We start from the raw sequence: 27902 nt of genomic DNA on the forward strand, positions 1-27902 counted from the left end.
TTTATAAGTAACCACTTAATATATAATTAACACTTAAAATATAATATTTATTATTAAGTCTTAATTACTGTTATTACAATAAACGTAAAACGTAGAAGCGTACAATAAAAATAATTGTCTAGTTTAATATTTGTATGTAATGTATATGCAACAAGTGCTTATATAATTGTCAAATTTATTTTTTATTGTTTCATTTAAAATATATTGTTTAAAAAAAAAAAAAAAAAAAAAAAAAGTTGATTATTTTAAATACTAACTTTTAATAAACTATTAAAATTAATCACCCCATATTATTGCCAGCCAGTTTATCGACACACTCTTCTTCTGGTTCCTGGTCCAATTTGTTTATTATTGGACGTAGGGTTACTTTAAGATTTAATGAAGTTTCTGATTTCGCCTGCGCTTTCGCATGTTCTTTGCAATGGTCTATTATTGTATTTCTTACACTTTCCTGTAAAAATTAAAAAAATTAATATTGATACTAAAGTTAGCTGACGTCTAGTAATTTTTAGATTTTTTTTTTATCGAGAAATGCTAAGTATAAGTGTAATGTAGCAGACATCAAATTTAAAATTATAAATTAATAGAGTAAATAATTAATAAAATAAAATTAAAAAAAAAATGCACATTTACAAAATTTAAAAAACTGATAAGTGCATTTTTTATAAATATTATTTTTAAAAATATTTACTTTATTTATTTATAATTTTAAATTTGTCTGTCTGATCCATTCACACTCACCTGCTAACTAGGGTCATAATTAATTACTGATTAGTTGCTTAATAATTAATTAAATAAACTTACAGCTTTTTCTTTGTTACCATCAATACCAATGACAACCCGGACCCCATGTCTTTTTCCCAGCATCTTGATCATACTTTTAATTTTAATATATAAATCATGTTCTGCGATTTTACTTGACATCGCAATGGTTTTGTCTTCCTTGATAGCTTTTTCTTTGGCTTCTTTGGCATCAGCTTTGCTCTTCAGCTCAGACTTGAGGTACTCTTGAATATTCATGAGCTTGTAAACAGGTCTCTGAGTTTTGGTATCCAAGTCAACAATTTTAACCAGCTTCATGTTGTGTCTGCTGGCCAGTTTCTGAGCAGCCTCCATCGTCACTATCGAAATCTCGTCTTTTTCCGAGAGCAAAGTGATCCTGGGTACGAAAACTTTTTTCTTCTTGGTCTTGACCGGGTCATCGATGCTAATGTTACAGTAACATTTATTATAATTAAAATTAGTATTTAAATTATCACTGTCACTTAACATTACACGTGGCAGCAAACATGACTGCTGATTTAATTTATTTTTGTAAGTTGTCAAATTTAAATTACATGAAATAATTCGAGTAAAATTATAATTTCTCACGCTTTTGCACAACGTGTTTATCGCCATGGTTAGTTCATAATCAAAGACCGAGACAAGACTGAGGTTATCACGTGACAGATACCGGAGCGCATGTGACATTTGAAAAATGTCGGAATTAACCAGACTGTAGACTTGTAGAGTACAATAAATAAAAAATGTGTACATACATTAAGACACTTTGTGTTATAATTTTCCAAAGGCTGTAAATTATTTTAATTTTATCTTTAAATGAATTTTAATAATTTAATAAATTAGTTTGATAACTGATATTTAAATGTGTCAAGTGCCTTAATGCAGCAGCCTGGAATTTAAAAAAAAAACCTCCAGCTTTGTGATAAAATATTTTTTGTGATAAAATAGGCATTAAATAATGGGAGACAAAGGTAATTTTTTTTTTTATTTTCTTTATTTTTTAAATAAAAATTAATTAATTTGTATATTTTAGATCATCATGTTCACTTTAGTGGAGGTAGCGGTCTTGGATTTAATAATATTATGATACAGCCGCAACGTCATGGACATTTGGATGCACATTTAGGATTCTTACAACGTCACCACAGGTTTGTAATCCTAGAAGATGTCAAAATTAATTTGGGTAGACTAAGTTCTGATTTAATCGGAGTTTAAATTTTTAATTGGCTGTCAACTTTGGAGACATGTTTTTAATCAAGACAGTCCTGACTGTGATGAATTTATTTTTATTTATCTAGGTATCACATAGAATTCTCGATACCCTGGAACAAGTGTATTCATGCGGATGACAAATCCCAATTACCAGCGGCGATAGTGGATCATAGCAGCTCAAAATGTACAGTGAACGAAGTATTCCAGGAGAAAGACGACCTAAGGTCAGTAAATGAAATAAATCCGTAGTAGCAATCACCTAGGGTTTTTTAAATTTTTTAGGATAAAGCTTGAACTGTTAGCCTACGACGAATTTCTTAAGGAAGTTATCAAGTTGAAGTGCTGCGAGTCCGGCACGCCGCTGAACGTCGCGGTGAAAGCACGAGTCCTCAGCAGGGACAAAGGGACCCCGGTGCTGAGGAACGGGATCCACAGCATCGGCATCGAGCCCAGTGAGGACCAAGACGACGAAGAGTCTGATTAGTTTTTGCTCTACAGAGTAACAAAAATTTAATTTATTTAAATCAATGGGCTACTAGACATGAAATATTATTTTCATTGTAAGGTTTGGATTTAAAAGACAAATACTTTTTAATAAAAAAGAAAAAAATTAAGGATTTAAATATATATTTATTTTTAATAAATAAAATTACAAACTATAAATAGGAATATAATATTTAATCACAAGAACTAGGACATTGAAAGCTTCCTTTCTTTGTAGGTATCCCGGTTGGTCCGTCGACAAACTCGCAAATATTAAATCCTAGATTAACAAGAGGATGACAATTGCTTCTAGGATTTCCCCAGTTGCCTGTAAAGGACATCCAGGATGGCGCCGTCGAGGGATTTTCGGTGGGAATCACCTCGAGGTTCTTCCACGTCTGCCAGGGAGTGCCGAACCCACTCTCGTCGTACAGTCTAGGTATTCTTACAAACTTGTGTTTACCCGGCGCCGTCCACAGCCCATGGGAGCCCTTGGCGCTGAAGAGAATCGGATGCGAGCCACTGGAGGTGAAAACGCGCTCAGGAAATATGGGCTTCTGAAAAATACCCTTCCGCGTTTCTTGACTCTCGTAAATGAAAGTACCGCTTCTGATGTCGTACCGGTAATACGCTCCGGCGTCGTGAGCAGACACGTACATCGCTACAGGATGATCATCTCCCTGCAATAATTATCGTAATCATCATTATCGTAATCTATCTAATCATCAACACATAATAAGTTTATTTATGAGTTCAAGATCAGGCAATTTATATCCTGTTAAACTGCCTTTAAAGTTAATAAATTAATTTATTTATAAATTATTTTAATTTAAAAATAAATTAAATAAATAAAAATTTATTAACTGACCGCGAAGTAAAGACTCATGTGTTCCCAATCGCCCACATGATTTCCATACTCTTTAAGTTGACCGAGACAAACTCCCTCCACACTTGGTATCGGCCATGTGCCAAAAAAACCAAGATCCAGAACACATACAGCCTTTCCCTCACTGAACGGATAGAACATCCAATAGGTCACGTGAAAGTTCAGCTTCCGCGACCTCTTTCCCTTGGAGACCAATTTGCTCGCTTCCCCGTGATTATTTCCTTCAGCTTTCGTCAAGATCTCGTTGCTCTGGATCACTGAGTCCTCCCGGCCGACCCGCGAATAAGCGAGCGCGCGCTTACGTTTTATTCTCCTGCGGTCACTGGCCACCAAATTAGATTGTGCTGACGAGTCGAGACAATTCTGGACCAGGGCATAAATTGGTACTGTACCAGGCTCCTTTCCATACAGAAATGACGTCTCATTAGACAGCAGCGTCTCTGAAAGTAATAACGTTAGAAAGCTTATTGATAATTTAATTTAAATCGTGACTTTTAATAAAATTCCTCAGTCAATAACTCACTAACGTCAACACGTGTCCGTAGGTAATTGTCCCCGACCTGCACGTGCTCCAAGAACTCCGGGACACTGAGTGGCAGAAATCTTTCACCAGGTGCCAGCCACACGAGCGGTGCCCATCCACTTATTAGTCCTCTTACTATTGTATCAAACAAATTATTTTTATTATTTATCTCAATAATAACTTTCTTCATTCCCCGAAATACATAAGAGATAAACACCGACAGCACGCGATTCTGTACACTTTCTAGATATCTTCAATTACTCAGCTATTACGTAAATAATAAGAGTAACTGCCGTTTTATAAACTCGCAGATTTTATTTTATTCATATACTGCCGTTATAAACACTTCCGATTTATTTTTATAACTGTATAAATAAATAAATAAATACATTTCTTTTTTTTTTTGTGAATAATAAATATTTAAATATTATTTTTACAAGAGATAATTTTATTTAGTGGGTGTAATTAATATTGTCATGTGATTTAAATCTCATGTTTATAATAATACCGTTACATTACATATATGTATATATATATAGATGTAAGAAATCAGTAAATGATGAGGAGTTTTTCCGGTTAGCAAACGAGTTCACCAATAAATAAAATACTCGATGATACAAGTTTCCTGAAGGTGATCAACAAGGCTAGTTATTGCAGTAGCAAGTGGCACGACCACTTGACGGCACGAGGCATAGTCCTATTAGACCGATACTGTCAATTTAATATGTAATGCTTAGCTTTGCTCGCTGGTTACTTTAACGAGGGCACGTTAAAATATAGTTTTAAAAAAAATAAAAAAATAAATAAACTTACTGCGTTTGTCTTGATTTATTTTAGAGGTACATAGACTTGTGTTGATAATAATCATTAGTAAGAGCCGTATCATATTTTATTTTGCGCATCTTGTTCAGTTTAATAAAATCACCGGCATTTTATAAACTTATTATTGTTAATAATAAAATAGTAGATTGGTGATGGGACACGAGCACTGGGTACTGAGTACTCTAGTGAAACCTCCGCAAGTGACTGACTGAATGTTTGAAACAGTTCCTCAAGCCGTTCACCGGCAAGCGCATTAGGGTCGTCAGGTATCAGCCAGTTAACAGTCAGCAGCTTACATACATCTTGCACTGGCACATGTAGGTGCTTACCTTTTTACCTCAGGAAAACAAGTTTGGAAGCTCATGTCGGAATTTTACAGAACGTACACTCGGTACTTAATAATAATATAAAAAAAAATGATACTGAAGTTAACTGACGTCTATTAATTTTTGAATTTAAAACAATTGATTAATTATAAAAAAAAAAATATTGAAAAAAAATTGCACCTATAGCCTTTTAAATTTTCTAAATGTCCATATTTTTTTTTTTTTTTTTCCAAATCTAATTGTTGAAAAAAAATCTGAAAATTTTTAATTGCCTAACTTCAGGATCATAAAAAAAGTTTTTGTCTGTGTAATTAAAACAATAACGCAGCTAGATAATATTGATAACTAGTAATTATTATTTTTCAAGATAATGATAATTTATTATGACCAAACATATATAATACGATGTATAACAGCTTAAACATTATAATTATTATTACATTTTTTTTTGCTTAGTTATAGTTACATAATTTACATATTAATAAATAAGACGAGATTAATTGATTAGCAATTATTTAGGCAACGCACATCATATTTTATCACTTTTTTTTTGATTCATACAGTAGCTACGAATTAAAATAACAAATGATCAATAATTATCATTGATAGTAATTAATGCAAAAGCATCGCTTTCATATTCGTAATGAAATGATATTATATAAATTTAAAACTCAGTCTCTTAATTAATTAATTTATTAAATATAAATCATTAAATCTCCAATTAAAACAATTTTTATTCCCAACCATCCGATTTATTTTTCAACTTATTACTATATTTATTTATTATTCCATTTAGTGTAACATTGCTTTAAAAATGTCATTAATAAACTAAATAGTTAGAATTAAAACAGTCGGCAATTAATTTTAAAATCACAAAGAAGAGTAAGTATTTTTATAAAATATTTTTTTTCTCCGTTACTAATAATTAGTAAATAAATAAAATAGTTACTTAAAATAACTCAGATTAGTTAAAATAAAAAAAACGAAAAATTTTTTTGTTTCTTTTTCTTTTTTATAAATTACTTACAAAACTTTGATTAAACTTGCACACAAATAAATCTTTAGTAAAAATTACTCAAGAAGTTTGACACTGTGGACATGTGGTAAATATCTAAACTTTTCCCATGTACATTGTAAAATATACTATTCAGTAGCATGGACATGAAGTGCAATCTCTACTAACAACATAGTAAAAATTTAGTTACTGGCTAAATGTTCTTCCGGTACCAAACTATGGGTAATTTTTAATAAAAAATTATCTGCGTGTATACTTACACTACCTTTGTGTGATTATGATGATAATTAATAATTAACTATTAATTAGTTAACAAATTTCTTCAATTTTTCTCCGGCAATTAGGACAAGATTTATGACTCTCCTGTAAAAATGAATGAATATTTTTTTTAAACAATTTATTATTTAAAAAAAATATTTGAAAAAGTGCACTTGTAGTTTTTAAAATTTTCTACATGTGCATTTTTTAGTTTTTAAAATTAATTTGTTGAAAAAAATATCTGAAAATTTTTAATTGTCTGCTAACTTTAAGATCATAATAAATCTGTAAATTTAAAATAAATTTGTACCGTCTGTCCTTGTTTCTGCCAATCTTGAATACATTTCCTGTGAAACGCGTGCCCGCAGGGTTGGACATTAACTATTTGCGGTAGTGATATTTCTGCTAAGCAAATTGTGCAATTTATTTTATCAGTACTGGCACTAGATCCCTTTCTCCGACTCCTCTGTCTGAAAAGATATATATCAATAAAGCATAAATATAAATAAATAAATGCGACGCAAAAATATTTATAAAAAATTTCAATTTTTAAATACCTGGCAGTCGGCGCGCTCCAAGAATTTTGCGGTATGTCAGGAGGTGGACCAGTCCCATTATTGCTATGATTGTGTTGATTGTGTGAATTATCAGCAAACATGTAATACAAAATAGTTGCGAGACCGACACCGACGACAAAAACAAACGCCATCCCAGGATACGTCATCTTGCTGAATATTTTTATAAATTTATTAATAATTATGACAGAAAAACAATTTTCAAAATAAAATTGTGCTTGACAGCGAGCACTTTCACAGCCAGTCACTTGCTATTATCCATTGAACGTTTTAATGTCACGGTAATGGAGTTGATTAAATAAGAAATCCCCAGCATGTACTTGGGAATCACAATTTGCTTTTTTTTTTTTTCCAACACAGTGCTCACAAAACAAATTGTCTCATTGGAGATGTCTATTGACATTGACTGTTATTGTGCTCAGTACAGAGCATAGTAATAATAATAATAATAATTATTAAGTAAATAATAACGCGAAAGGGGAGTAAGGAATACTAGACAATAACCAATAAACAGATTTGTCTTGTAACTGACCAACTGCACTTGCTCTGAGTTCTCCGAGGGTTCGCAACTGTTGATAAAAAAATTTAACATCTTATATCATATATATATACATATATATATATGTGTATGTATGCTAATTTTGATTGTCAAATTACTTTGTCAAACGAATTGACAGATGGAGTTACCGCGAATTTTGAATTTCACGCGGCGTCCCGCCAAATTACCAGGCGAAAAAATTTTCAGTGTTACTATGAGAAATATTTGAATTTGAAAATCTAATCTATGTTTTAAATGAATGATAAAGACTTTACAAGTGATAAGAGCACTTATTCAATTCAAAATGAATTAAAAATCGCATGATAATAATTGATATAAATATGTAATTCAAAAATGACATTTGAAATTTTCGCGCCATTACATAACTTACGTTTTGCGCGCCCACGTAAAGTTAATTTTGAAACTAGTAGATGGCAGGAGTATCTCCCGCCAGCGCCATATTGAATTTAAAATACACAAACACAGAATTTGTCATGATGTCCATTGACTAGTGCGTTTGCTCGCGTAAAATCTAAACTACACACGTCCACACAGTGCGAGTGTGTTGGTACTCACATAAGTGTTGTGTCAACGCATAAAAAAAAAGTAAAATAAAAAGACATATTATCTCATCGCGGTTGTTAGCTCGCCGTCATTGGAGCTAGTTAGTATCAATTGAAATCAAATATAGTTTATAATTAAAGTAGTGTACAAAGTGTATGTTTTCAATAAATTAACCGTGCCTCGATTATTCAAATATTGAACCTTCAGAGTTTAGAACCAGTTAAATAGGATTTACTTAATAGATAATAATGGGTAACTTTCATACTTGCGGTCCAAACGAAGCTCTCGTAGTATCAGGTAACTATTTAACTCATTTACCATTTTTAAATTTATTGTTACGTTTTTTTAACACTTTATTTTATTCTAGGTCATTATTTATCATAACTCATCACGACTAAACGCTTTCCGAGGTTACCAACAAACATTACCGGTTTACTATTTTACTTTTTTATTTACCATTACGCAATGTCACTAAATAATATTACTCTTGGTAATTTATTTAATAGAGTTTTTTTTTAATCACCATAATTGCGATTACGCCCCGCTGTTTCTTTTATTTTAATTCAATTTAATTTAATTTATTATCTATTAATTTGTTAATGGATTAATTATTGTTTAATATTTGACGAAGGGGCCGCAGCAGGTGATATAAATGTTACTACTATACTACTAAATCTATATATATATATATATAGATATTGAAATACCATGATCGTAAATTCTTGACGTATGACTCATACTTATCAATTGGTGGACTGTTTTTTATCACGCTCCATCTATTGACGTCGGTATATATAATCACTTAATTACTTTTTTTTTTTAGTTTCGTTGAGGATGGAAATAGAATTACGTAGACCATCCTGTTTACGTTGAATTTATATGGAAAAATTTATTTAATCTTTATTTAAATAGGCAATGTTTTTTTTTATTTTCGTTATCATTATTGTTGATTATGATAACAAGTTTATTTATATTTGTTGTGATCGTAAAATTTATCAGCTTAATATTTTTTGTTTTGTCATATGGGTTTGAGACTATTTTTATTTTTACCTGATGAATTCGAATAAATAAACTCGTAAGGTCAGAGGATTCCATTGGATAGAAAAATTATCAAGTTAATTTACAAAAATATATATTTAAAGTATTTATATTAGAAAATAAATATAATGTTTATTTCGAAATTGATAGCTTTATCTTATCAGATTAAATTGAGCAAGTACATAAATTTAAAAAAATTAATTCCACATTTGTTTTATCATATCGGCGGCTTTTTCCCCAATCATGTAAATTCCGGCATTCACGTGTCCGATCGGCATCGTGGGCATGATCGAAGCATCGACGACTCTCAAGCCTTTTACTCCGTAGACTCTCAGCTGAGGGTCCACGACGGCTGTGGGATCTTCCGGGGGTCCCATTTTAACCGTACCCACCTCGTGATTCATCATAGAAGGCAAGTGTCTGATTGCACACCGAAAGTAGTCATCGCTTGCGAATTCGAGTTCTTTGCAACCGGGAATTTTTATTGTGTGCAACCGGCTATTGTACTTTTGAAATTCGTCAGTGGCGGCAATTTTAATTGCGTGTTTGATGCCTTCCAGAATAATTTCAATGTCCGCGGGATGCGTGAAAAAATTAGGCTCAATTATCGGGTCATCAAAGGGGTCCTTAGATCTTAGCGTGATCCTGCCGTGGCTGCGAGGCTGCTGGACGATCGGCCAAATCGACCAAGCGTCGCGGTTTTCAATAGGTTTGAATACCGCGTTGTATAAATCGTCGGTGATACCGTGACCTTTTTTTACAGCGACTCCATTGTCTGAATGTATCGAACCCGAGACGAAAAGAAGCTCCAGATCAGGACGCGAGTCTTGTGCGTACTTTGTACGAATGAATGCTATCGCTTCTGCACCTCCGGGTATCGAAAGTGGACCACTCCGGTCAATCATGTACTGCAGAGCATTCTGCGGCTTTATAATCGTACGCTCTAGCAATGTAACACTCGCATTCACGAGAAAAGTCAATCCCAAGTAGCCAACGTGTTCATACAAATTGTAACCGACTTTAGCATCTTTGATAACCGGGATTCCTAAGTCTTCTAAATGTTCCCGAGGACCTATTCCCGAGAGCATCAACAGCTTCGCCGAGTCTATTGTTCCCGCGGATGAAATAATTTCCTTTGAGGCATGTACTTTATTTGTCTTGCCATTTTTTATGTACTCGACTCCGTAGGCACGTTTGTCCGAGTCTATAATAATTTTCGTAACACGTGCTTCAGTTACAATCTCTAAATTTGGCCGGCGTATTTTTAAATAAGCTCGAGAAGCACTACAACGTGCGCCGCGATCCATGTTTACTTGGAGATATGAAAATCCAATTTGTTCAGGCCCATTGTAGTCTAGTGTCTCCCAGCCTAATTTTTTACCGGCTTTCAGAAATTCCGTTGACAGCGGCATGTGATAGGGAATGTGTTCCACACACAGATAGCCGTCAGTTCCATGATAAGAAGCGTTAAATGGCCCTAAAAAATAAAACTGTATAAATTATTGATTGATGATAAAAAATGAAAGTTGAACAACAAATACCTGGCACCCGAAAACGTTCGCTCTTGATAAAATAAGGCAGTACATCATTGTAGGACCATCCATTATTACCTAGCGCCGCCCAAGTGTCATAATCATCTCTATTACCTCTTGTATGAATCATGTAATTCAATGTACTTGTGCCGCCGAGGGATTTACCCCTCGGCCATGTACACCGACGATCCTTCATACCCAAGCAAGCATTCTTCTGCGGTTCAACTCGATATCCCCAATTATAATCCGTCTGCTGAAAATTACTCACCAGTATTGGTATTTGATTCAAAATACCCTCTGGCTTTCCAGCCTCCAGCAGCAGAATCTTCCATTTTCGATTCTCTGATAGCCGATTCGCCAAAGTAGATCCGCCAGATCCCGCGCCAATTATTACAAAATCGTACTCCTCACGTGTAGGTAAAGGCGTCGTTAAAATATCGTAGCTATTTTTCAAACCGTAGCTCTTCAGTAATTCCAACAGGTTTTTACCGTTTGTGATTTTTAATATTAAAAAAATTACTATTACTACTTTAATATTCATTTCGTTTTTTTTTATATCGATTGATTTTAGTGATTTAATGGATTGAGCGTCGAGACTAAATTTAATGGAAGAGCTTCATTAGATTTTAATAAATGTCGGGTTTTTTTTCTCTTTGACGTCAGGATGGTTCTAAAAATAACAGTAAAATGAATAGTAATATGATAAAATTTCTTTATGAGCACATGACCCAGCAAGAAATGAGACAGTGATAATTTACTCTTTCCCTCAACTTGCGTGTCGATGCTGATTATGCTCACTAGAAAAAAAATTTAATAGTATACTTATTTTTATTGTATGAACAATCAATAAGTAGACAGAAAAAGTTACATGACGCAAAAAATATTTCGCATTATGAATTAAATACAAAAATTTTCTCAGGATTAGAAGAAATTTCTCGATGTAATCTTTTATCGCTCCAAGAAAATTTCGGTTTTGAATTTGTCATACGAAAAATATTTATTTACCTTTATTTTTTTTAGCGAAACTTAATCCAAGTTCGTACGATAAATTATCTAATAAATTTTTACGACTATAGCTTTCACTTAGAGCGGCAAACAACTTTTAGTTTTATCTTTTTCAAAATTTTTCACTCACCTATTACGTAAAGTGTCGAGTAATTTATATTTTTTTATTATTTTGGTTTTAAATGAAATTTAAAAATTTGGTTTTGATAAGTCCGGCTGCTGGAGGACTATCGCAGAAAGAAACCATGAAAGAACTATTAAAAGTATTACGGAGTTATTTGTGTTGGACCTCTTTCATGAGATCCATCGCGTTGGGAGAAAGAAATGCGTTGACTTTCTCATACCGCTCGCGTAACCATCTGAATATTCAGTTACTGTTATCCAAACATGTTATTCATCCCTACTTTTATGTAAAACAACTATAAATTTTATGGGAATTACTATTATTACATTACCACAATTAAACTGTTTATTTATTTTATTTGTTGTATATTATTACGTGTACAATTTAAATAATTATGTTTTGTAAGTAAATTTTTAATTTGCTCAAGTTGAAAAAATTTAATATTTGTTGGTAATTTTGCCGAAAGTCATGAATAAATAATTAATTATCTTTAATAATAATAATTTTCTTTTTTTTACAGGTAAGATCTACATCTATATCTTCAATTTTTTGTTGGGCTGGGAATAGATAAATAATTACGGTTAGTAAAAAAATTTGGTAATATTACGCTAGTCACATGTACGATTTGAAAAAAATCTCAAATTTTCCTTATTTTAATTTTATTGAAATATTTATCTGGATGAGTGATGTAAGGCAGAGAAATTATCTGACAATTGACGTTATTCGACCAGCAAAAAATTGACCGATCATTTTTTAAATTTGATGGCAATTCCCGCGCCAGAGGGATTTTGTTCAGAAAATTAGTTTGTAAAGCATTGAACGAATTTTTGACGTCAATTGACGAGAAATTGTCATCCAATTTCTCGTGATCTGACTGAACATCAAAATGATGTTCATTTCGTATCACTAATCCAGTTAAATTTTTCCACTGGATATTTTACCATAGGCGTTGACTTGTTGATATTTTAAAACTTTGGACAAAAAAAGTTAATGTTTTTTTTTTAGAAAAGTTTATTTTCGAGAAATGTATAAAAGAATATTTTTACATTGTTTTTATATATTTATAAACACAATTTTACCAAACACTTCATCTACATGATATGACTACAGCTTTGTAACTCGACAGGCTTCTAATCCTACTTACATTCTACCCATGCACCTTAAAAAAATAAAATAAAATAAGTATCCGTAAAATTTACGATACTTTTTTTATTTTACAATATATTTACAACTTCCGAGTGATAAAATTTAAATCCGACACCATTTTTATGGCACACTTTCTTACAATATATTTTAAAATTTAAAACTTGGCGCTAGAAATTTATATTTACGATTTATCATAAAATTTTTGTAAGAAAATTATACGCAATAACTGATAAAAAATCGATAAATTCTGTTTCTGGCTAATGGAACCAAGAAATATATATATATTTTATCAGTTATTTTTATTTAAATGAATCATTAAAAAATTTATTAACTATAAAAGTATAAAACATTTACAATTCAGTAACAATAACATGATAGAAAACAATGAAGGATTTAATCACAGACAAATCCGATTACGAGCTAGCTTAGGTATTATTTAATAAACTATTGTTAAAATTGGGTGAACAGAAATAATTATCTTTGGGTAACAGCAAGCCAGTCATTTTTAATGAGATCAGATCCCTTTTCCGCGATCATAATAACCGGAGCATTAGTATTACCGCTACTAATTGTCGGCATTATTGATGCATCAATAACTCTCAAATTGTCGATACCGTAGACCCTTAGCCTCGAATCTACAACCGCTTCGGGATCAGTAATTGGTCCCATTTTGGCTGTACCCACTGGGTGGTAAATAGTCATAGTAATATGTCTGATATGACACTCCCAATATTGATCAGTACCGAATTTAAATTGATTACAACCTGGTATTTTAATTCTATGTATTCGCGAGCCAAACTGTTTAAACACTTTAGCTTCACTTATTTTTACAGCTATTTTAGCACCTTCGACCAGCCTAGCCATGTCCTCGGGATCCGCGAAGTAATTCGAATTGATAAGTGGGTTAGCAAATGGATTATTACTTCTCAATCTTACAGAACCCCGTGATTTAGGTCTCAAAAGCAATGGCATTAGCGTCCAAGCGTCTTTGTTGGTAATTGGCCGAAAAACTGTGTCGTAGATTTCGTCCGTGAGACTTAGAACTTTTCTTACTTGAACGCCGGCATCTGAACTCAATGACGCCGGCGCCATGTGTAATTGAATATCTGGATAGAGTCCAGTTTCGTTAGCATACTTGGTGTTGATGAATGCGTAGCCTTCGACACCTCCAAGTGTTGTCATTGGGCCCCGTCCATTTATGACATAATTTGTAGTGATCGCTGCTGGTTGAAAACGATCTTGAACAATGGATACTGGTTTGTCTATCAGAAAAGTCAATCCAGCCATACCAACATGATCTTGAAGATTATCACCAACTGGTAGATCTTTGATAACTCTAATTCCCATTTCTTTTAAGTGCTGTCGTGGACCTATTCCAGACAACATTAATAATTGAGGTGAATTGATTGCGCCGGCAGATAATATAATCTCTTTCCGTGCGCGGACTATTTGTTTTTTACCGTCGCGATAAAATTCCACGGCAACGGCTCGCAAACTCAGCGGATCGATTATAATACGTGTGACGTGTGTATTCATAGCGACGTGTAAATTTTTACGCAAACGTACGGGTCGAAGAAATGCTTTTGCTGTTGAACAGCGACTGCCACGTCTTATAGTCCCCTGGGCAATCATGAAACCCGTTTGATATTCACCATTTATATCCCGATTCTCGTAACCCAATTCAGTCCCAGCTTGGACGAAAGCAACTACCAGTGGTGTTCGCCAAGGAGATTCTTGGACAGTTAGATACCCACCAGTACCATGGTAAGGACTTTTCTTCAAATAGGGATTACGATTGTCTTCTGATTTCTTGAAATAATAGAGCGCTTGGTCGTAACCCCATCCAGGATTGCCCAGAGCTTCCCAGTGATCGTAATCATTTCTGTTACCGCGTACATACAACATATAATTTAAAGTTGATGAACCGCCGAGTACTTTACCACGTGGCCAATTACAACGTCCATTTTTCATTCCCATACATGATGTTCCAGTAGGTTCCGTTTTGTATTTCCAGTCCAATTTCGACAACTGAAGGTAAGCGGCAAGTGATGGTACATCAGTGATTTCATTTTCATCAGGCCCAGCTTCCAGAAGCAAAACTTTCCAGTCAGGAATTTCTGTCAACCGACTCGCGACAACAGCCCCCGCGGACCCACCACCGATTACGATAAAATCATACTCAGATTCCAGGATATGTTTGTTTATGACTCGGTTCTCTGGATCAAGTTGGTCATAGCGGTAGAAAGACAGTCCTATTATCACCAATGGTACCAACCAGAAACCAGTACCCATCAGTCCAAGTGCACTTTTCAACGTCGACGCTATTATTAATGCGCTTAGAACCATTTTAGCTGAATTTCATACGTGATGATTTGGCGTTTAGTTTTTTCATGACATCCTGAGTTTGATGGTTGTCTTTTCTATTTATCAACGCCGGATACATTTTATATCTGCGCAAATCTGTGAATAATAAAATAAATTTTAAAATTTCATTGCAGTTTAAATGATAATATAAATTGGAAAAACTAAAAAGGGCATGTAACCGCAAGTAATAAAAAAGGTATTAAATTGACCATTCGTGACTAAACCAGAGTAAAATGGATATTATTTAAACAGGATGTGTTCCCTCAGTCAGAAAAAGTGGCTGATGGTGATCTCATAACCGGGGAAAAGGAGAAAGTGTTTCGGTGTGTCGCACACATCCTATCCTCTATCAACAAAATCCCCTACTCGTTTTTTAATACGAAAGTCACGGTTACGTTATGATTTCTCAATCGATCACACTCTATCACTATTACTAACAAGTAATATTATTACAATAATTTATTATTAACTCTGAACATTTTTAAAATATGACTTTGAATGCCAGATAATTATATCGGTTCGACTGCATATTGAATAACTTGTGTTATAACTAAATGATAGTAATGAACAAAAGTGACGTTGACGTGAGTCGAGGGGAAAAACTATTAATATCGATAAGTACCGGAACTTTCCAAGAAATAATTCAAAGATAAAAATATATTTCCGCAAACATTCAACCGTATAAGTTTCCCGTAATGTCTGGTGATATTGTGCAGTGGTCTTAGCTTTAATGGAAGAAAGAGTGTGTGAAAAATAAAAAACGTATACTCGAATCCTTATAGCACGCAAGCACAAATAATGCGGAAGTCATCCTTAACATTTCCTATGTTGGCTCATTAGATCGTTAGCTTTCTTTAATATTACTATCTCCTAATACATTATCATAATTCATATTAATTATTATTATTTCATATTCATGTCCGAGTATTATTTAAATAACAAGTAAATGTTTTTATATTGTTAATTAACTTTAAAAAAAAAAACCATTTACCTCACACATTTCCACTAGTCCATTTATAAATATTCGCTTATTGTCACGTCAGCTCGACAACTACTTTGCGCCTGTATGAAAAGTACTTTTTAATTAATTCTTATTATACACACTTATTGAGATAAAATTTGATTTCTAAAATTATGCAAGAATTGCTAATTGAATAATTTCTTTTTTGTTTTGTAAGTGATTATTTTTAGAAATTTAAAAAATTTTTAAATTTACTGCCAAGATTAGATAAATTTTCATCTTAACAATTTTTAATATTTTTTACAAATTTATTACAGTACGTAATTATTAGAAAAAAAAAATCAAATTTTAATGAATTTATTTTTTATATTTAAAAAAATAAAAAAAAAAAGATTGAAATCAATACTTACATAAAAAATAATTTAATAAAACAAAATTTGAATCAAAACTTGTAAAAAAAGTTATCACATTTCACTGAAAAGTAACTTTAAATGCCATCGATGACTAGTAACGATTGAATAACAATAATAAAGTAAATTTAATCACAATAATAAGTAAGCAGAGTGAAATAAGAATAAATATTCACTAGCACATAATCCTAGGCGAACTGAGAGTGTAAAGTAGTTGGTCGTCTTGGCACATATGACCGGAAGAAGACGAAAAAGTTGTCTAGTAATCCTCGCACCAGTCGGAAGGGTATATGACGACGATCCAAAGAAACAATAATAACCCCTACCTACCCAACTACTAAGTGTAGTATGGTGGAATCGATTGCATCCTTCTCCAAAGACTTAACATTCAAGTTTTTCAGTGAAAGTGGTCTCTTTCTGCAGCACACACAGCAAACTAGCCAATACCCGATTCGATGATGATGGCGTTTGCTACCACTCTCTTTCTATCCTTGCCCTGAAATTATGTGGTAACACTTGCCTTCTATCCATCGCGACCACAACCTTGTGCCCATAGTTAAACGTGTTAATTTTACCTGTATCCGTTCTTCTATCTAGTAGATACAAGATTGTCAGCTAGTCACGTCAACAGAACAATTTCAAGCTTAATGAAAACATCTACATGTTATGTACTTAAAATTTATAAACTAAACATAAATAATCATCTCGGCTTTATTACTCCTGTACACTCCATCTACTCTGATATGGAAATCTCATATTAGATAAATTAATTGAAGAAAGCTACGAGCTACTCTACCCGCTGATTTTATCCGTTATTTTATTTCCCACGATATCTTGGTTGAGTTTAGTGCAGTTTGTTCATATCTCGGGTTATAAAGTTGTATGACGCCCATACTTACTTCCTCATTATTCTTTAAAAACAATTTAGATCCTCGGAAATATATTGTTTTGAAAAAACACATATTTATTGCTGAATTAACTTTCTCTAAAATAATGAAAATTGGTATATCATAAACAGAATTTACATTTTTTACTTAAAAATCAAATCATACTTTCTAATATTTTAAGATTCTGTCACAGCCTATTTCAAATATTATAATTAATAGTCACCCAAGTTTATAACTTTTGTCAATTTTATGACTTTCTAAAAAAATCGCATTTAATTAAAAATCATTCAGCTCTCGAGGACCCGATTTCTAAAAAAACTATTGCTTTTATTTATTTCAATTTATTTTATTAGCTCTTAATTTTCTTTTAATGTTCAAAAGTATGTGCACTGATAGAAAAAATTCAGTGTAATTTATTCTTATAGAAAAAATCTGACTAGCTCGAAATATGCTGATCTGCTTTTTTTTTTTAAGAATAATGTAAATTTCGATTTTCTGTCAAAAAATTTCTATTTCTGTATAAAAAAATATCGCTTTTACAAAAGTTATTTTTTTTTAGTGTGCAGCACACACAAAAGCGAAAAATAAAAAACATATAATTATTCAAATATTTAAAATATATATTTATAAATACCTCTACTGACTTTCTTCAAAGTACAATATACATACATACATCTTGATTTAACAGTCTCTTAACTTTAAACATTTATATTTTTCCATGACATAAATCAATATTTATTACATATATACTTATTACATAACTGTACACCAACATACCAATTATTTAAGTAATGACAATCAACAGCAAATAAAACATACATCAGTTATACAACTAAATAAATATGAGAGTATGTTTTAACAATTAAATAATTTACAGAGGAAAAAAATTATATTATTGCTATAATGAACTAATGATAGATTTGATTTAAACATCATCTTCTCCGAGGTTTCTTAACTCTCCAATCTTCTTTGATCATGTCGCTGACTTTTTCTCCAATCATGATAACTGGCGCATTTGGGTTACCGCTGACGATTGTGGGCATTATCGAAGCATCCGCGACTCTTAGTCCCCGGACCCCGTAAACTCGCAACCGGGAATCAACGACAGCCGTTGGGTCACGTTTGGGACCCATTTTGCATGTTCCGGATGGATGATAAATGGTAAATGTGAAGTGTCTTATCGCGCATTCCCAGTAGTCATAGCTGTCGAAAACGTAATTTTGACAGCCGGGCATTGGTATTGTGAGCGGACGTGACCCAAATCTCTGGAATGCCGTTGTATTGGAGACTTCCATGGCTATTCTGATGGCATCAACCAACACATCCATGTCTTCTTTGTATGCAAAGTAATTTGGATTTATATCAGGATGCACGAAAGGATTCCGGCTTTTTAGACGAATCCATCCGGTACTTTTTGGTCTCAATAGTAGCGGCAAAATAGTCCAGGTTTCAGCTTTTTCTAGCGGCTTGTACATGACATTGTACACACGATCTCTTAAATTACAAGCTTTTTTTATGTAATCACCTCCATCAGAGTTTGTAGAACTGGGACCGAAATGAAATTGGACGTCTGGCCAATCGATTGAACGGTCAGCGTATTTAGAATTTACAAAAGCTACTGCTTCGATTCCTGGATTGCTCATGGGGCCACGTTCATTGAAAATGTACTCCATTGCTACAGAGAATGATTGGAAGCGTGATTTTTTGAAAGTAATTGGTTCGTCGACCAAAAATGTCAAACCGCCTAAACCCACGTGGTCTTGCAGATTGTCCCCAACTCTTAAATTGGACAATATAGGAATTCCTAGCTCATCAAGATGTTCCTGTGGCCCGATGCCCGACAACATCAGCAGCTGAGGAGATCCTATAGCACCGGCTGACAGAATAACTTCGCGACGTACATGGGCAATTTGTTTGCGGCCGTCGCGTAAAAATTCAACGCCAGTTGCTCGTTTCTCTTTATTAAATAAAATTTTCAAAACCTGAGCATTCATGGCTATATGAAGATTCTTGCGATTTTTAACCGGTCGCAAAAACGCTTTAGCAGTTGAACATCTACTTCCGCGTCTGATTGTCGCCTGTGTCAGCATGAATCCCGTTTGGTTCATGCCATTTATATCACGGAAAGTGTATCCTAATTCTTGACCTGCTTGGATAAATGCTATTGACAATGGAGTTCTCCATGGTGGCTCCTGGACAGTAAGCAATCCGCCTGTGCCATGGTATGGTGTCTTTGCTAAATAAGGATTGCGGTTGTCTTCTGATTTAATGAAATAAGGAAGAACATCATCGTAACTCCAACCTTTGTTGCCTTGTTGTTCCCAGCTATCATAATCATACCTAAAAGAAATAAAAAATTAATTCATGGATTCGAACTCAACGAAATTATTTAATTATCAACTTACCGATTTCCTCTGACATAAACCATCGCATTTAAAACGCTACTGCCACCAAGAACTTTTCCTCGTGGCCAATTACATTTATCTCCAATCATCGCCAAACAATACCCAGATGTATTCGACACTGATGTCTGGTACTTCCAATCCAACTCAGAGAGTTGGGTGTAAACTGCCAAAGCCGGTACATCTGAAACTTCATTTTCATCACCGCCCGCTTCTAGCAAAAGTATCGTCCAATTTGATGTCTCTGACAACCTCGAAGCGATCACCGCTCCTGCGCTTCCGCCTCCTACGACGATGAAATCATAGACTAGAAATAGCTACAATTCGGTGTTTTTTTTTTGTTTATTCAATTGGTGAAATTTTGAAATTTTAAAAATAAACAAAGTGATAAATTACCTCCTTAGCATCCGTAGGATGTGACTCAGGATCTGCGCTGTTGTATTGATAATACGTCAACCCAAGTGCTAGTAATGGAATCAGTACTGTACCCGTACTCACTAGAGTAACTAGTCCCATTGATATATTTTTTCAATATTCCTTTGGTTATTCATCGAACAAATTAAATAATGCCTGAAATATAATAGCGGAAATGTATTAAAAAATTAAATGTTAGCACTTTTAATAAATTTGTTTACGAATTTAAATCGCACGCGTGACAGCTCATGCATAAATTTAAAAAAAAAAGACGTAATTTAAAAAAAATCTTTTTTTATAATTTATTAAATTATAGTTAAAATGAGTACTGAGTAAATACACCAGCAGTAAAATACAGTAATTAAATAATTATACGATTGTGATGCGCTAGTGCCAATTGTGAAATTCATTCAAAACATTGAACGGTAAACAGGGAAAGTAGGTCAATTTAGTTTTTATTTTTATAGCGCTCACGTTTGTTGATATTTAATTTCGTAGCATTTAAAATAATTAAAACTAATTAATTGACTTTTAACTTTGTCACTATAAAAGTTTATTTATTTTTATTGTCAACTTACCTGGACAACAGTGTCCACGTTCGTTTTCTGTTAACACTTCATATCACTTTTGCTTTTACTTCAATTATCCGCGGGCTTATAACTTTTTCACGATTTTTCCGTCAAGTAGATTAAAGTTTTATTTTGATCGATCGATATCAGGGTTAGCTTATGAAAAATAGTATAAAAAATACAAGACTAAGCAGAGATTGACTTTGGTAAAAGCCGACTTGAGTCGAGTGAATGTACTGAGAGAAACCAAGTCTTATTCCCCTCCATCAAAACTTTAGACCTTTCATTGCCAACGTGACAACGCCATTGCTTATCTGTTTAATTAAAAACATAAACAATTTAGATTAAAAAAAATAAAAAATATTTTTTTACAATTTAAATTAACTTCCTTCCTTATTTACTTTTTCTCACTCCACGAGACTAAATCGTGTGTGAACTTGTATTAATAAAATTAATTAAGAAAAAGTTGTAATTAAATCATTAAAAAAATATTAAAATTTAATGAAATCAGTTTAGAAAATTTTGAAAAAATTTATTCTAGATTTTTGGAGGTTTTTTTTATACTTTCCCTTCACGGTTATTATTATTATATATTTTGAGGTGTACGTGACGCTTAGCAGGTTCCACCTGTGATGTTTACATTCTTATGCATATTACAAATATTTTCTATATATATACTATATTAAGCGGCGGAAATTGGTAATGATATATAACATAATAGTGTAATTTCTCGGTGACCTTGACATCCATAACTCGTCCACTTTTTCATTTAATTATAGATATATTTTTTTTGGTATTTTGTAACGTTTATCTAACTTTCTAATTCAATAATTACATATTTATATTATTAATATATAAAAGTTTATTATTATTATAATTAAACTTAAAATATTAATGGCGTGAAAAAACAATTTTCAAACGGCGTTAAAAAAAAATTTGAAAGCTTTGAAAAATTGATCGATTGCGTCAGGGAATAGAATTTTGGTTTGATTGATTTTTACGCAATTAGATAAATATATGTATGAAATGTTTTATTAGTGATATATACTATTTTTTGATATTCTCGGACATTTCTCTTGATTTATACGTGACACACATTCAAATTGAAATTTAAAAAGAAAGCACGCACGTGAGTCATCGCAAACCGGATGATATCTACTTCCGAAACATCCTCGTAGAAAGCGAATTATTATTATTGTTTATTTGCATAAATCAATACACTTTTGTTCAAACTATTTTTATGATAGCTGGTTACGAAATTCAAAATGTGAAACTAAAACAAATTCAAATTCCATCACATATTTGTCTAATTTACAAATTCAAATTTATCTTCTCGAGCATATTTTCAACTCAACGCTTGATATTCAATATTTTAAATTTATTGTACAGGAAAAAAACATCAATAAATTTACATCAAATTTACATTAATCAGAAAAAAAAAAAATATTTTTTTTATCAATCAAGATTTTTACCCGCAGAATTTTTTATTCTGTTTCATAAATTCACCTCTAGATTGCGTTTCAACTCGGCATTGTAAAAAAAAAAAGTTACCGACTGTACAGAACTAACTTTATTGCTTAATTTAAAAAACATTTAATTTAATGAATTAATTAATTTTTTATAATTAAATGGCATAAGCCTTCGGAATAAATCATAAATTTATTTAAAAAATAACGGTTTTTTTAAATTGAAATTTTATTGATACAATAAAATATTATATAAAAAAATACTTCATTTTTAAATATTAATTTATTTACATTATTATAAAAAAAATATATATACATTTAATATCATTAGCTGCACGAAAATATTCACCCTTGAATTAAATAACTCATGTTAAGAAACTTTTTCAGCATTTCGTGTTCATATTAATGTATGCAACACGTCAGCGAATTAGTTCCAGTAGATGAAATTATCTATCTATTTTTTTTTTTTTTATACTTATGCACTTGTATTTATTGAGTAATTGCGCCTCGCTTAGTTGAATGTTTCCTTTAATCTCCCTAGATTAACTCACATAATTTATTATTTATTTTTTAAATACATAATCCCGTTAATTGTCTATAAAATTAAATTATTTACACATCCAACATATTACAGATAAATTAAAAGCTTTAAATAATTTTTTTAGAAATACAAATAACGTTAACAAATTAATTTAATTATTAATAAATTGGTCTCAATAGTCTTGAATTTTTGAATTAAATAATACAACCTTTGAGCTCACTTTATAAGTCAATTACACTTTGCACAGAGTCTTAACATTTAGAAAAAAAATTAGCATAAAATCTATTAACGCACTTTCCTTATTCGTACATGGCTTTGATAACGTCCTTTTTCAATGTTTTATGTCCATGGCACTTGGAATAAATCATAGACTTTCACACTAAAATATAAATAAGTAATAAATTACGCTGCGAAACTCGTGTTATCCCTTTTCCATCTTTTGTACCACTGCTGTTTTATCATATCAGCTCCTTTCTCAGCAATCATAATAACCGGCGCATTTATATTGCCGTTCGTAATTGTCGGCATAATAGAAGCGTCGATAACTCGTAACCCTTCGATACCGTAGACCTTGAGTTGCGGATCTACAACAGCCATGGGATCGTCAGGGGGGCCCATTTTAGCAGTACAGCTCATGTGATAAATAGTCATTGTGTATTGTCTTACATAGCAATTCCAATACTCGTCAGTATACAATGGAATATGTTTACAATTAGGCAGAGGTTTATCGTGTAATCGTGCGCCAAAACGTTTCATAGAAACCGTTTGCCCTAAGGCGATAGCCGCTTTGACGCCCTCACGCAACACGTCAACGTCTTCCTGACGGGTTAGATAATTGTGATACAGTAAGGGATACTCTAGAGGGTTATTGGATTTGAGCCTGATTTCGCCCCTCGATTTCGGACGTAACATCATAGGAAATACCCCAAAGACATCTTTGTTGGTGACTTCGCCGAAAACTTCATTGTAAAACGCATCCGTTAACCCATGAGCGTTTTTGACTTGTGTGCCTCCGTCAGAATTTACTGAGGATGCCGTTAACATGAACTCAATGTCAGGCCAGTCATCAGTCTGGTTAGCGTACTTTGTCGAAATGAATGCAACTGCTTCCAAACCGACGCTCGATGTCAATGGTCCATCTTCAGTTATTGCGTAACGCAACGCTGAATTAAGATTAACCAAACGGTTCATAACGATGCTAATTGGATAGTCTATTAAAAAGGCAATTCCACCAACTGCAATATGATCTTGGAGGTTTTGACCAACTCCGGGTGAATGAACTAAAGGTTTAATGCCAACTTGTTTCAAGTGCTGTGCATCTCCGATTCCGGACAGCATTAACAATTGTGGTGAATTAATAGCCCCCGCTGATAATATAACTTCCTTGGTCGCGTAAACTACCTCGCGCTTATTGTTCCGTATGAATTCCACGCCGTATGCGCGTTTCGTCCCTGGATCAATCAGTATTTTGGTGACGTGAGTCCACAGTGATAAATGGAAATTCGGGCGCAATCTTATGGGTCTTATGAAGGCTTTTGCAGTACTGCAACGTGTACCGCGTCGCATAGTGTATTGCCATAATGCGAAACCAGTCTGCTGCGCACCATTAACATCTACTATATCGTAACCCATTTCTTCGCCGGCTTGAAGGAATGCTACGCCCAGTGGTGTATTGTAAGGAGCTTCTTGTACGGTTAAGTAACCTCCTGTAAAAGTAAATGTCTCGTCATTATCGTCATTACATTAGTTATCTCATTTAATTGTTTGTTCAAAGCTACTTTAGATATATATAATCATTATTTTTATTTCTACACAGAAAAAAAGAATTTCTTAGCGCAAGAATTTTAATTTTTTAAATTTTTGTAGTCAATGGAAAAATTTTAATTGTGATATTTATTCAGAATTACGAAATTTAAAAATATTAAATTAAAATTCATGAAATTGAACCCATTACTTTCTACAATAAAGCTATCAATTGTCAAAAACAACAAATTTACTATAAAGTATAAAAAAAAAAAATATACAACAATAAGTTAATCGATTCTATAAGCGAAACACGTATGCTCTACGTTGAATCATGCACACTAAACTTTTCCCTTGCGAAATTACCGACTTTTACCGTATGTATACACTGTACATATATAAACACGAATTACAATCCACAGTACTATTATATTACTATGAATAAATAATATAATCATAACATAAACACATACCTGTGTTGTGGTGTCTCTTGTCGCGAGCTAGGTAGGGATTTCGCTGATCTTCTGACTTTTTAAAGTATGGCAAAACATCCTCGTAACCCCAGCCGGTATTGCCAAAGCTTTCCCACTGATCAAAGTCGCGTTTGTTGCCTCGTATGTACAGCATCGTGTTCAGCACACTCGAGCCTCCCAAAACCTACATTCATAATTTAATTATGTACTTGAAAAATTAGTAAATTTTTTTTTACGCTATATAAAACAGCTGCAACATTTAATTGACTCATGTAGAAACTGAGATAGCAAAAGCTGCAATTATTTCGTCATTTCACCTTAATTAAAGCCATTTGTATCCGTCAATGAACTTTGATATTAATTTTTTATTTCTACGCCATTAAATCGACGAAAGATGTTTATTAATATTTATTTAATTGGCTTTATCTTGACAAATATTTATTGTCTAGATTTAGTATACAATTGAATTTTTACTGTTAAATCAAAGTTCAAAAATAATTTATTATTATTGTTAGTTTTTTTTTTTTTGCAATTTACTATAAAAGTGTAAGGTTTCAAGTTGATGAACCGGTTTAAGACGCAATCTTTTTCACGAATTCCCAAATTATAAGCTTTCACTCTCTACCTTGTTATCCACGTGGTTTACCAAAATTAAATAATTTTAAATTGCATATTGCAATTTCATTGTATAAATTGAAATTATTTATTTTAATAATTTACTCATTATTAATTTTAATTTAGCTATTACTCATGGTAGGATTAGAACATTAAAAACTTATTTCCGCGAATGCCAATGTAGAAATAAAATAAAATTCGTAGTCACATGGAGTTCGAAATCTGATGAAAAGAACCTGTTTCCTGTAGATAAAAATTGAGATTAAAGAAAAAGGGTCGTACCTTTCCTCTCGTCCAGCAACATCGTTGATCTACCATAGCTTGGCACGCGGACCACTGGGGCTGAGTTCTGTATTTCCAGTCAACTTTACTCTTGTGTAAGTAAAGCGAGAGTATTGGGACATCCGTTATTTCAGTCTCATGTCCACCAGCCTCCAAAAGCAGGACATTCCATTTGGGATTCTCAGTGAGTCGGTTCGCAATAACGCTACCAGCACTCCCACCGCCAATTACCACGAAGTCATATTTTGGACGCAAATTTTTCGTCACCTGGGGATGGTTTTCAGGATCCATTAAATCATAATTGAAGTATGCCAAGGCGGCTATCAAGACTGGCAAAATAGCTAATTTGCCGGCTAAAAGTAGCCCAGCGGCTTTTATCGCTCCGGCAACACTTGCCGCAATTATAACCATTGTATGTTGTATTCAACTCTTTTCATTAAAACTTAATTAATTTTTCTTCACTAAATATCCAAGCCCACGTGCTGTCCACTTAAATTTCATCATAGATGTCCTTAATAATAGTATATCCACTAAATTGTCAACCTGTGAACACGACAAATAAATTATTTATGTTGAAACCAGTGACGTTTGCTTATTGTCATCATTAGCTACATTTTCCTTTTTGTCATGAATTTTTTTTTCTACTCATAGTCTCTTATGTCGGTCTTGTAAATATATTTTAACTTCCGGTTATGTACTTCTGATGTAACTCATTCAAAAAAATGTAATTTCCGATAACTTAAATCGTATGAATAATACATTAGTCAGTCTCTCACATTCCAGAATCAGCTATAGATTACTTTTTTCAGTCTGTATTTGAAATTATGGTAATTCTATAACTAGGCCGTCATTATTGAATCATAAAAAAAATTTCATAAGACAAAAATATATTAATTATTTTTAATTATAACGAATTTCTCTTTGAGATATTTTTAATTAAATGTTTTATTTTTTTAAGCGATAAAATTAATTTGGGTTTAGAAAACGAAATTATTTACAAGCAACAGTATTTTAACCTCGCTATGAAAATTGAAATTTAAAAAAAAAAAGCAAGTTATTGATTTCGGTGTGAGTTTTGAAAATCGAGTTTTCATCAGATCTCGACGTTTTCAGGTCTTAGGAAGATATTCTGACTACTTCATAATGAACATCCGCGCGCGCGTGGATAGAAAAGGTTAATTAAAACTTAGATTTCGTTAGATTTTTGAGGCGATCGGTCGAGTAGTTGACAAGTTAGGCGAAAAATAAAAATGAAAAGGTCTAATGATTATCAATTACAGTTAATAAAATATAAAATAAAAACGATTACCTGCAGTGAAAATGTTTAGCAATGCAGCAGGTAGAAGAAGCACGTGGTCCTGAGATCGAGCGACTCACGACACAGTAGAGAAAGCGAAAGACTGGATGTTTGAACATTACGTTGGACGTATAAACCTTACGTGCGGTCACCTCCTACCACCCGATAGGTTTTATTAACAGATATCTAAAGCGACCAGTAGTTAGTTCATAGTGTGTAATATTTTATTATTGGGATAGATCTGATTGCACCAATCCCTCTAATGCCTACGTGTATAACACCACGTTTTTTAATATAAAATATTTTTTTCTTGTGAAAATTCGTCAAAATTAGGTAAATCTTTTTTGTGAAACTTTTTTTCTTGAGGTACTTGAAATTCGTATCTTTAATTAGAACAGTTTAGAAAAAATTGATTATTACATACAAAAAATTGAAGGTAGCAAGTAGTAAATAATAACATTCACAATCGGTGCAACATCGCCAATGGAACCGATAACAGTGAAAGTTATTAAACCTATAACCTTCGATCATAATCATTTTATGGCTAAAAAGTAACAATTCAATTAAAAACAAGAATTTTTTTTTATCCTTAAATGATATGGGTGGTGGAAAAGCCGATAAGGAAAAAAATTTGACTTTCAAAAGACA

General features: G+C 32.8%; 9 protein-coding genes across 14 annotated transcripts in view; 2 read left to right on the forward strand and 7 right to left on the reverse strand.

The window, feature by feature from the left end:
* Positions 1 to 240: 240 nt before the first annotated feature.
* LOC103571682 (translation initiation factor-3 (IF3), putative) lies at positions 241 to 1445 on the reverse strand. Its single transcript, XM_008549927.3, has 2 exons — positions 805 to 1445; positions 241 to 451 (listed from the first exon to the last, which is right to left on the reverse strand). The coding sequence occupies exons 1-2, from the start codon at positions 1396 to 1398 to the stop codon at positions 281 to 283; spliced, it is 765 nt and encodes a 254-aa protein (XP_008548149.2). The 5' UTR covers positions 1399 to 1445; the 3' UTR covers positions 241 to 280.
* A 54-nt stretch (positions 1446 to 1499) lies between these two features.
* Positions 1500 to 2804, forward strand: LOC103571681 (uncharacterized). 3 transcript variants are annotated; one of them, XR_008404459.1, is made up of 5 exons: positions 1500 to 1754; positions 1817 to 1931; positions 2082 to 2219; positions 2278 to 2560; positions 2717 to 2804. XR_008404459.1 is itself a non-coding variant. In XM_008549926.3 (4 exons), exons 1-4 carry the CDS (start codon positions 1742 to 1744, stop codon positions 2477 to 2479), a joined length of 468 nt encoding a protein of 155 aa, XP_008548148.1. In that variant the 5' UTR covers positions 1500 to 1741; the 3' UTR covers positions 2480 to 2612. The 3 variants fall into 3 exon arrangements, 1 of the variants encoding a protein (XP_008548148.1); XR_001345408.2 differs by having other exon boundaries at positions 2278 to 2555; positions 2717 to 2800; XM_008549926.3 differs by lacking the exon at positions 2717 to 2804 and having other exon boundaries at positions 2278 to 2612.
* LOC103571680 (conserved uncharacterized protein) lies at positions 2669 to 5067 on the reverse strand. The gene is made up of 3 exons (XM_053742698.1): positions 3888 to 5067; positions 3347 to 3804; positions 2669 to 3158 (listed from the first exon to the last, which is right to left on the reverse strand). The coding sequence occupies exons 1-3, from the start codon at positions 4075 to 4077 to the stop codon at positions 2673 to 2675; spliced, it is 1134 nt and encodes a 377-aa protein (XP_053598673.1). The 5' UTR covers positions 4078 to 5067; the 3' UTR covers positions 2669 to 2672.
* A 362-nt stretch (positions 5068 to 5429) lies between these two features.
* LOC103571693 (E3 ubiquitin-protein ligase RNF126) lies at positions 5430 to 8631 on the reverse strand. The gene is made up of 4 exons (XM_008549943.3): positions 8251 to 8631; positions 6866 to 7036; positions 6619 to 6778; positions 5430 to 6413 (listed from the first exon to the last, which is right to left on the reverse strand). Exons 1-4 carry the CDS (start codon positions 8304 to 8306, stop codon positions 6360 to 6362), a joined length of 441 nt encoding a protein of 146 aa, XP_008548165.1. The 5' UTR covers positions 8307 to 8631; the 3' UTR covers positions 5430 to 6359.
* LOC103571691 (flotillin-2) overlaps positions 7866 to 27902 on the forward strand; it is a 51002-nt gene continuing 30965 nt past the window's right edge. Inside the window, exon 1 of one of the 2 annotated variants that reach the window (XM_008549942.3) lies at positions 7866 to 8282. In XM_008549942.3, the coding sequence (XP_008548164.1) occupies positions 8234 to 8282 (49 nt within the window). In that variant the 5' untranslated portion in view covers positions 7866 to 8233. The remainder of the gene's footprint in view (positions 8283 to 27902) is intronic. The other variant, XM_008549941.3, reaches the window with a different exon arrangement.
* LOC103571690 (glucose dehydrogenase [FAD, quinone]) lies at positions 9143 to 11968 on the reverse strand. Of its 3 annotated transcripts, none has more exons than XM_008549939.2 (3): positions 11691 to 11968; positions 10565 to 11225; positions 9143 to 10500 (listed from the first exon to the last, which is right to left on the reverse strand). In XM_008549939.2, the coding sequence occupies exons 2-3, from the start codon at positions 11094 to 11096 to the stop codon at positions 9221 to 9223; spliced, it is 1812 nt and encodes a 603-aa protein (XP_008548161.1). In that variant the 5' UTR covers positions 11097 to 11225; positions 11691 to 11968; the 3' UTR covers positions 9143 to 9220. The 3 variants fall into 3 exon arrangements, with proteins under 3 accessions (XP_008548161.1, XP_008548159.1, XP_008548160.1); XM_008549937.2 differs by having other exon boundaries at positions 11561 to 11968; XM_008549938.2 differs by having other exon boundaries at positions 10565 to 11352; positions 11561 to 11968.
* LOC103571689 (glucose dehydrogenase [FAD, quinone]) lies at positions 12694 to 16928 on the reverse strand. Its single transcript, XM_008549936.1, has 3 exons — positions 16566 to 16928; positions 16186 to 16256; positions 12694 to 15290 (listed from the first exon to the last, which is right to left on the reverse strand). The coding sequence occupies exon 3, from the start codon at positions 15174 to 15176 to the stop codon at positions 13305 to 13307; it is 1872 nt and encodes a 623-aa protein (XP_008548158.1). The 5' UTR covers positions 15177 to 15290; positions 16186 to 16256; positions 16566 to 16928; the 3' UTR covers positions 12694 to 13304.
* On the reverse strand, positions 18067 to 21151 carry LOC103571688 (glucose dehydrogenase [FAD, quinone]). Its single transcript, XM_008549935.3, has 4 exons — positions 20847 to 21151; positions 20251 to 20424; positions 19858 to 20171; positions 18067 to 19792 (listed from the first exon to the last, which is right to left on the reverse strand). Exons 2-4 carry the CDS (start codon positions 20368 to 20370, stop codon positions 18385 to 18387), a joined length of 1842 nt encoding a protein of 613 aa, XP_008548157.1. The 5' UTR covers positions 20371 to 20424; positions 20847 to 21151; the 3' UTR covers positions 18067 to 18384.
* On the reverse strand, positions 22580 to 27351 carry LOC103571687 (glucose dehydrogenase [FAD, quinone]). The gene is made up of 4 exons (XM_008549934.2): positions 27267 to 27351; positions 25958 to 26500; positions 25061 to 25244; positions 22580 to 24550 (listed from the first exon to the last, which is right to left on the reverse strand). The coding sequence occupies exons 2-4, from the start codon at positions 26366 to 26368 to the stop codon at positions 23247 to 23249; spliced, it is 1899 nt and encodes a 632-aa protein (XP_008548156.1). The 5' UTR covers positions 26369 to 26500; positions 27267 to 27351; the 3' UTR covers positions 22580 to 23246.

The sequence above is a fragment of the Microplitis demolitor genome, chromosome 10, assembly GCF_026212275.2.
Source record: "Microplitis demolitor isolate Queensland-Clemson2020A chromosome 10, iyMicDemo2.1a, whole genome shotgun sequence".
Lineage (NCBI taxonomy): Eukaryota > Metazoa > Arthropoda > Insecta > Hymenoptera > Braconidae > Microplitis > Microplitis demolitor.

Coding starts and splice junctions, on each gene's coding strand:
- LOC103571681 (XM_008549926.3), top strand. Junction 1,932..2,081: donor TTCTTACAACGTCACCACAG/GTTTGTAATCCT, acceptor TTATTTATCTAG/GTATCACATAGAATTCTCGA. Junction 2,220..2,277: donor CAGGAGAAAGACGACCTAAG/GTCAGTAAATGA, acceptor TAAATTTTTTAG/GATAAAGCTTGAACTGTTAG.
- LOC103571693 (XM_008549943.3), bottom strand. CDS start 8,306: ATGGTAAATGAGTTAAATAGTTACCTGATACTACGAGAGCTTCGTTTG. Junction 7,037..8,250: donor GAGCTTCGTTTGGACCGCAA/GTATGAAAGTTA, acceptor AAAAATATTCAG/CAAGATGACGTATCCTGGGA. Junction 6,414..6,618: donor GGCAGAAACAAGGACAGACG/GTACAAATTTAT, acceptor TCATTTTTACAG/GAGAGTCATAAATCTTGTCC.
- LOC103571682 (XM_008549927.3), bottom strand. CDS start 1,398: ATGGCGATAAACACGTTGTGCAAAAGCGTGAGAAATTATAATTTTACT. Junction 452..804: donor ATGGTAACAAAGAAAAAGCT/GTAAGTTTATTT, acceptor TAATTTTTACAG/GAAAGTGTAAGAAATACAAT.
- LOC103571687 (XM_008549934.2), bottom strand. CDS start 26,368: ATGGTTATAATTGCGGCAAGTGTTGCCGGAGCGATAAAAGCCGCTGGG. Junction 25,245..25,957: donor GTTGCTGGACGAGAGGAAAG/GTACGACCCTTT, acceptor TTATGAATGTAG/GTTTTGGGAGGCTCGAGTGT. Junction 24,551..25,060: donor CAAGAGACACCACAACACAG/GTATGTGTTTAT, acceptor TTACTTTTACAG/GAGGTTACTTAACCGTACAA.
- LOC103571690 (XM_008549939.2), bottom strand. CDS start 11,096: ATGAATATTAAAGTAGTAATAGTAATTTTTTTAATATTAAAAATCACA. Junction 10,501..10,564: donor CGAACGTTTTCGGGTGCCAG/GTATTTGTTGTT, acceptor TTTATTTTTTAG/GGCCATTTAACGCTTCTTAT.
- LOC103571680 (XM_053742698.1), bottom strand. CDS start 4,077: ATGAAGAAAGTTATTATTGAGATAAATAATAAAAATAATTTGTTTGAT. Junction 3,805..3,887: donor ACGGACACGTGTTGACGTTA/GTGAGTTATTGA, acceptor TATTACTTTCAG/AGACGCTGCTGTCTAATGAG. Junction 3,159..3,346: donor ACATGAGTCTTTACTTCGCG/GTCAGTTAATAA, acceptor TAATTATTGCAG/GGAGATGATCATCCTGTAGC.
- LOC103571688 (XM_008549935.3), bottom strand. CDS start 20,370: ATGGGACTAGTTACTCTAGTGAGTACGGGTACAGTACTGATTCCATTA. Junction 20,172..20,250: donor ATCCTACGGATGCTAAGGAG/GTAATTTATCAC, acceptor ACCGAATTGTAG/CTATTTCTAGTCTATGATTT. Junction 19,793..19,857: donor GTTTATGTCAGAGGAAATCG/GTAAGTTGATAA, acceptor TATTTCTTTTAG/GTATGATTATGATAGCTGGG.
- LOC103571689 (XM_008549936.1), bottom strand. CDS start 15,176: ATGGTTCTAAGCGCATTAATAATAGCGTCGACGTTGAAAAGTGCACTT.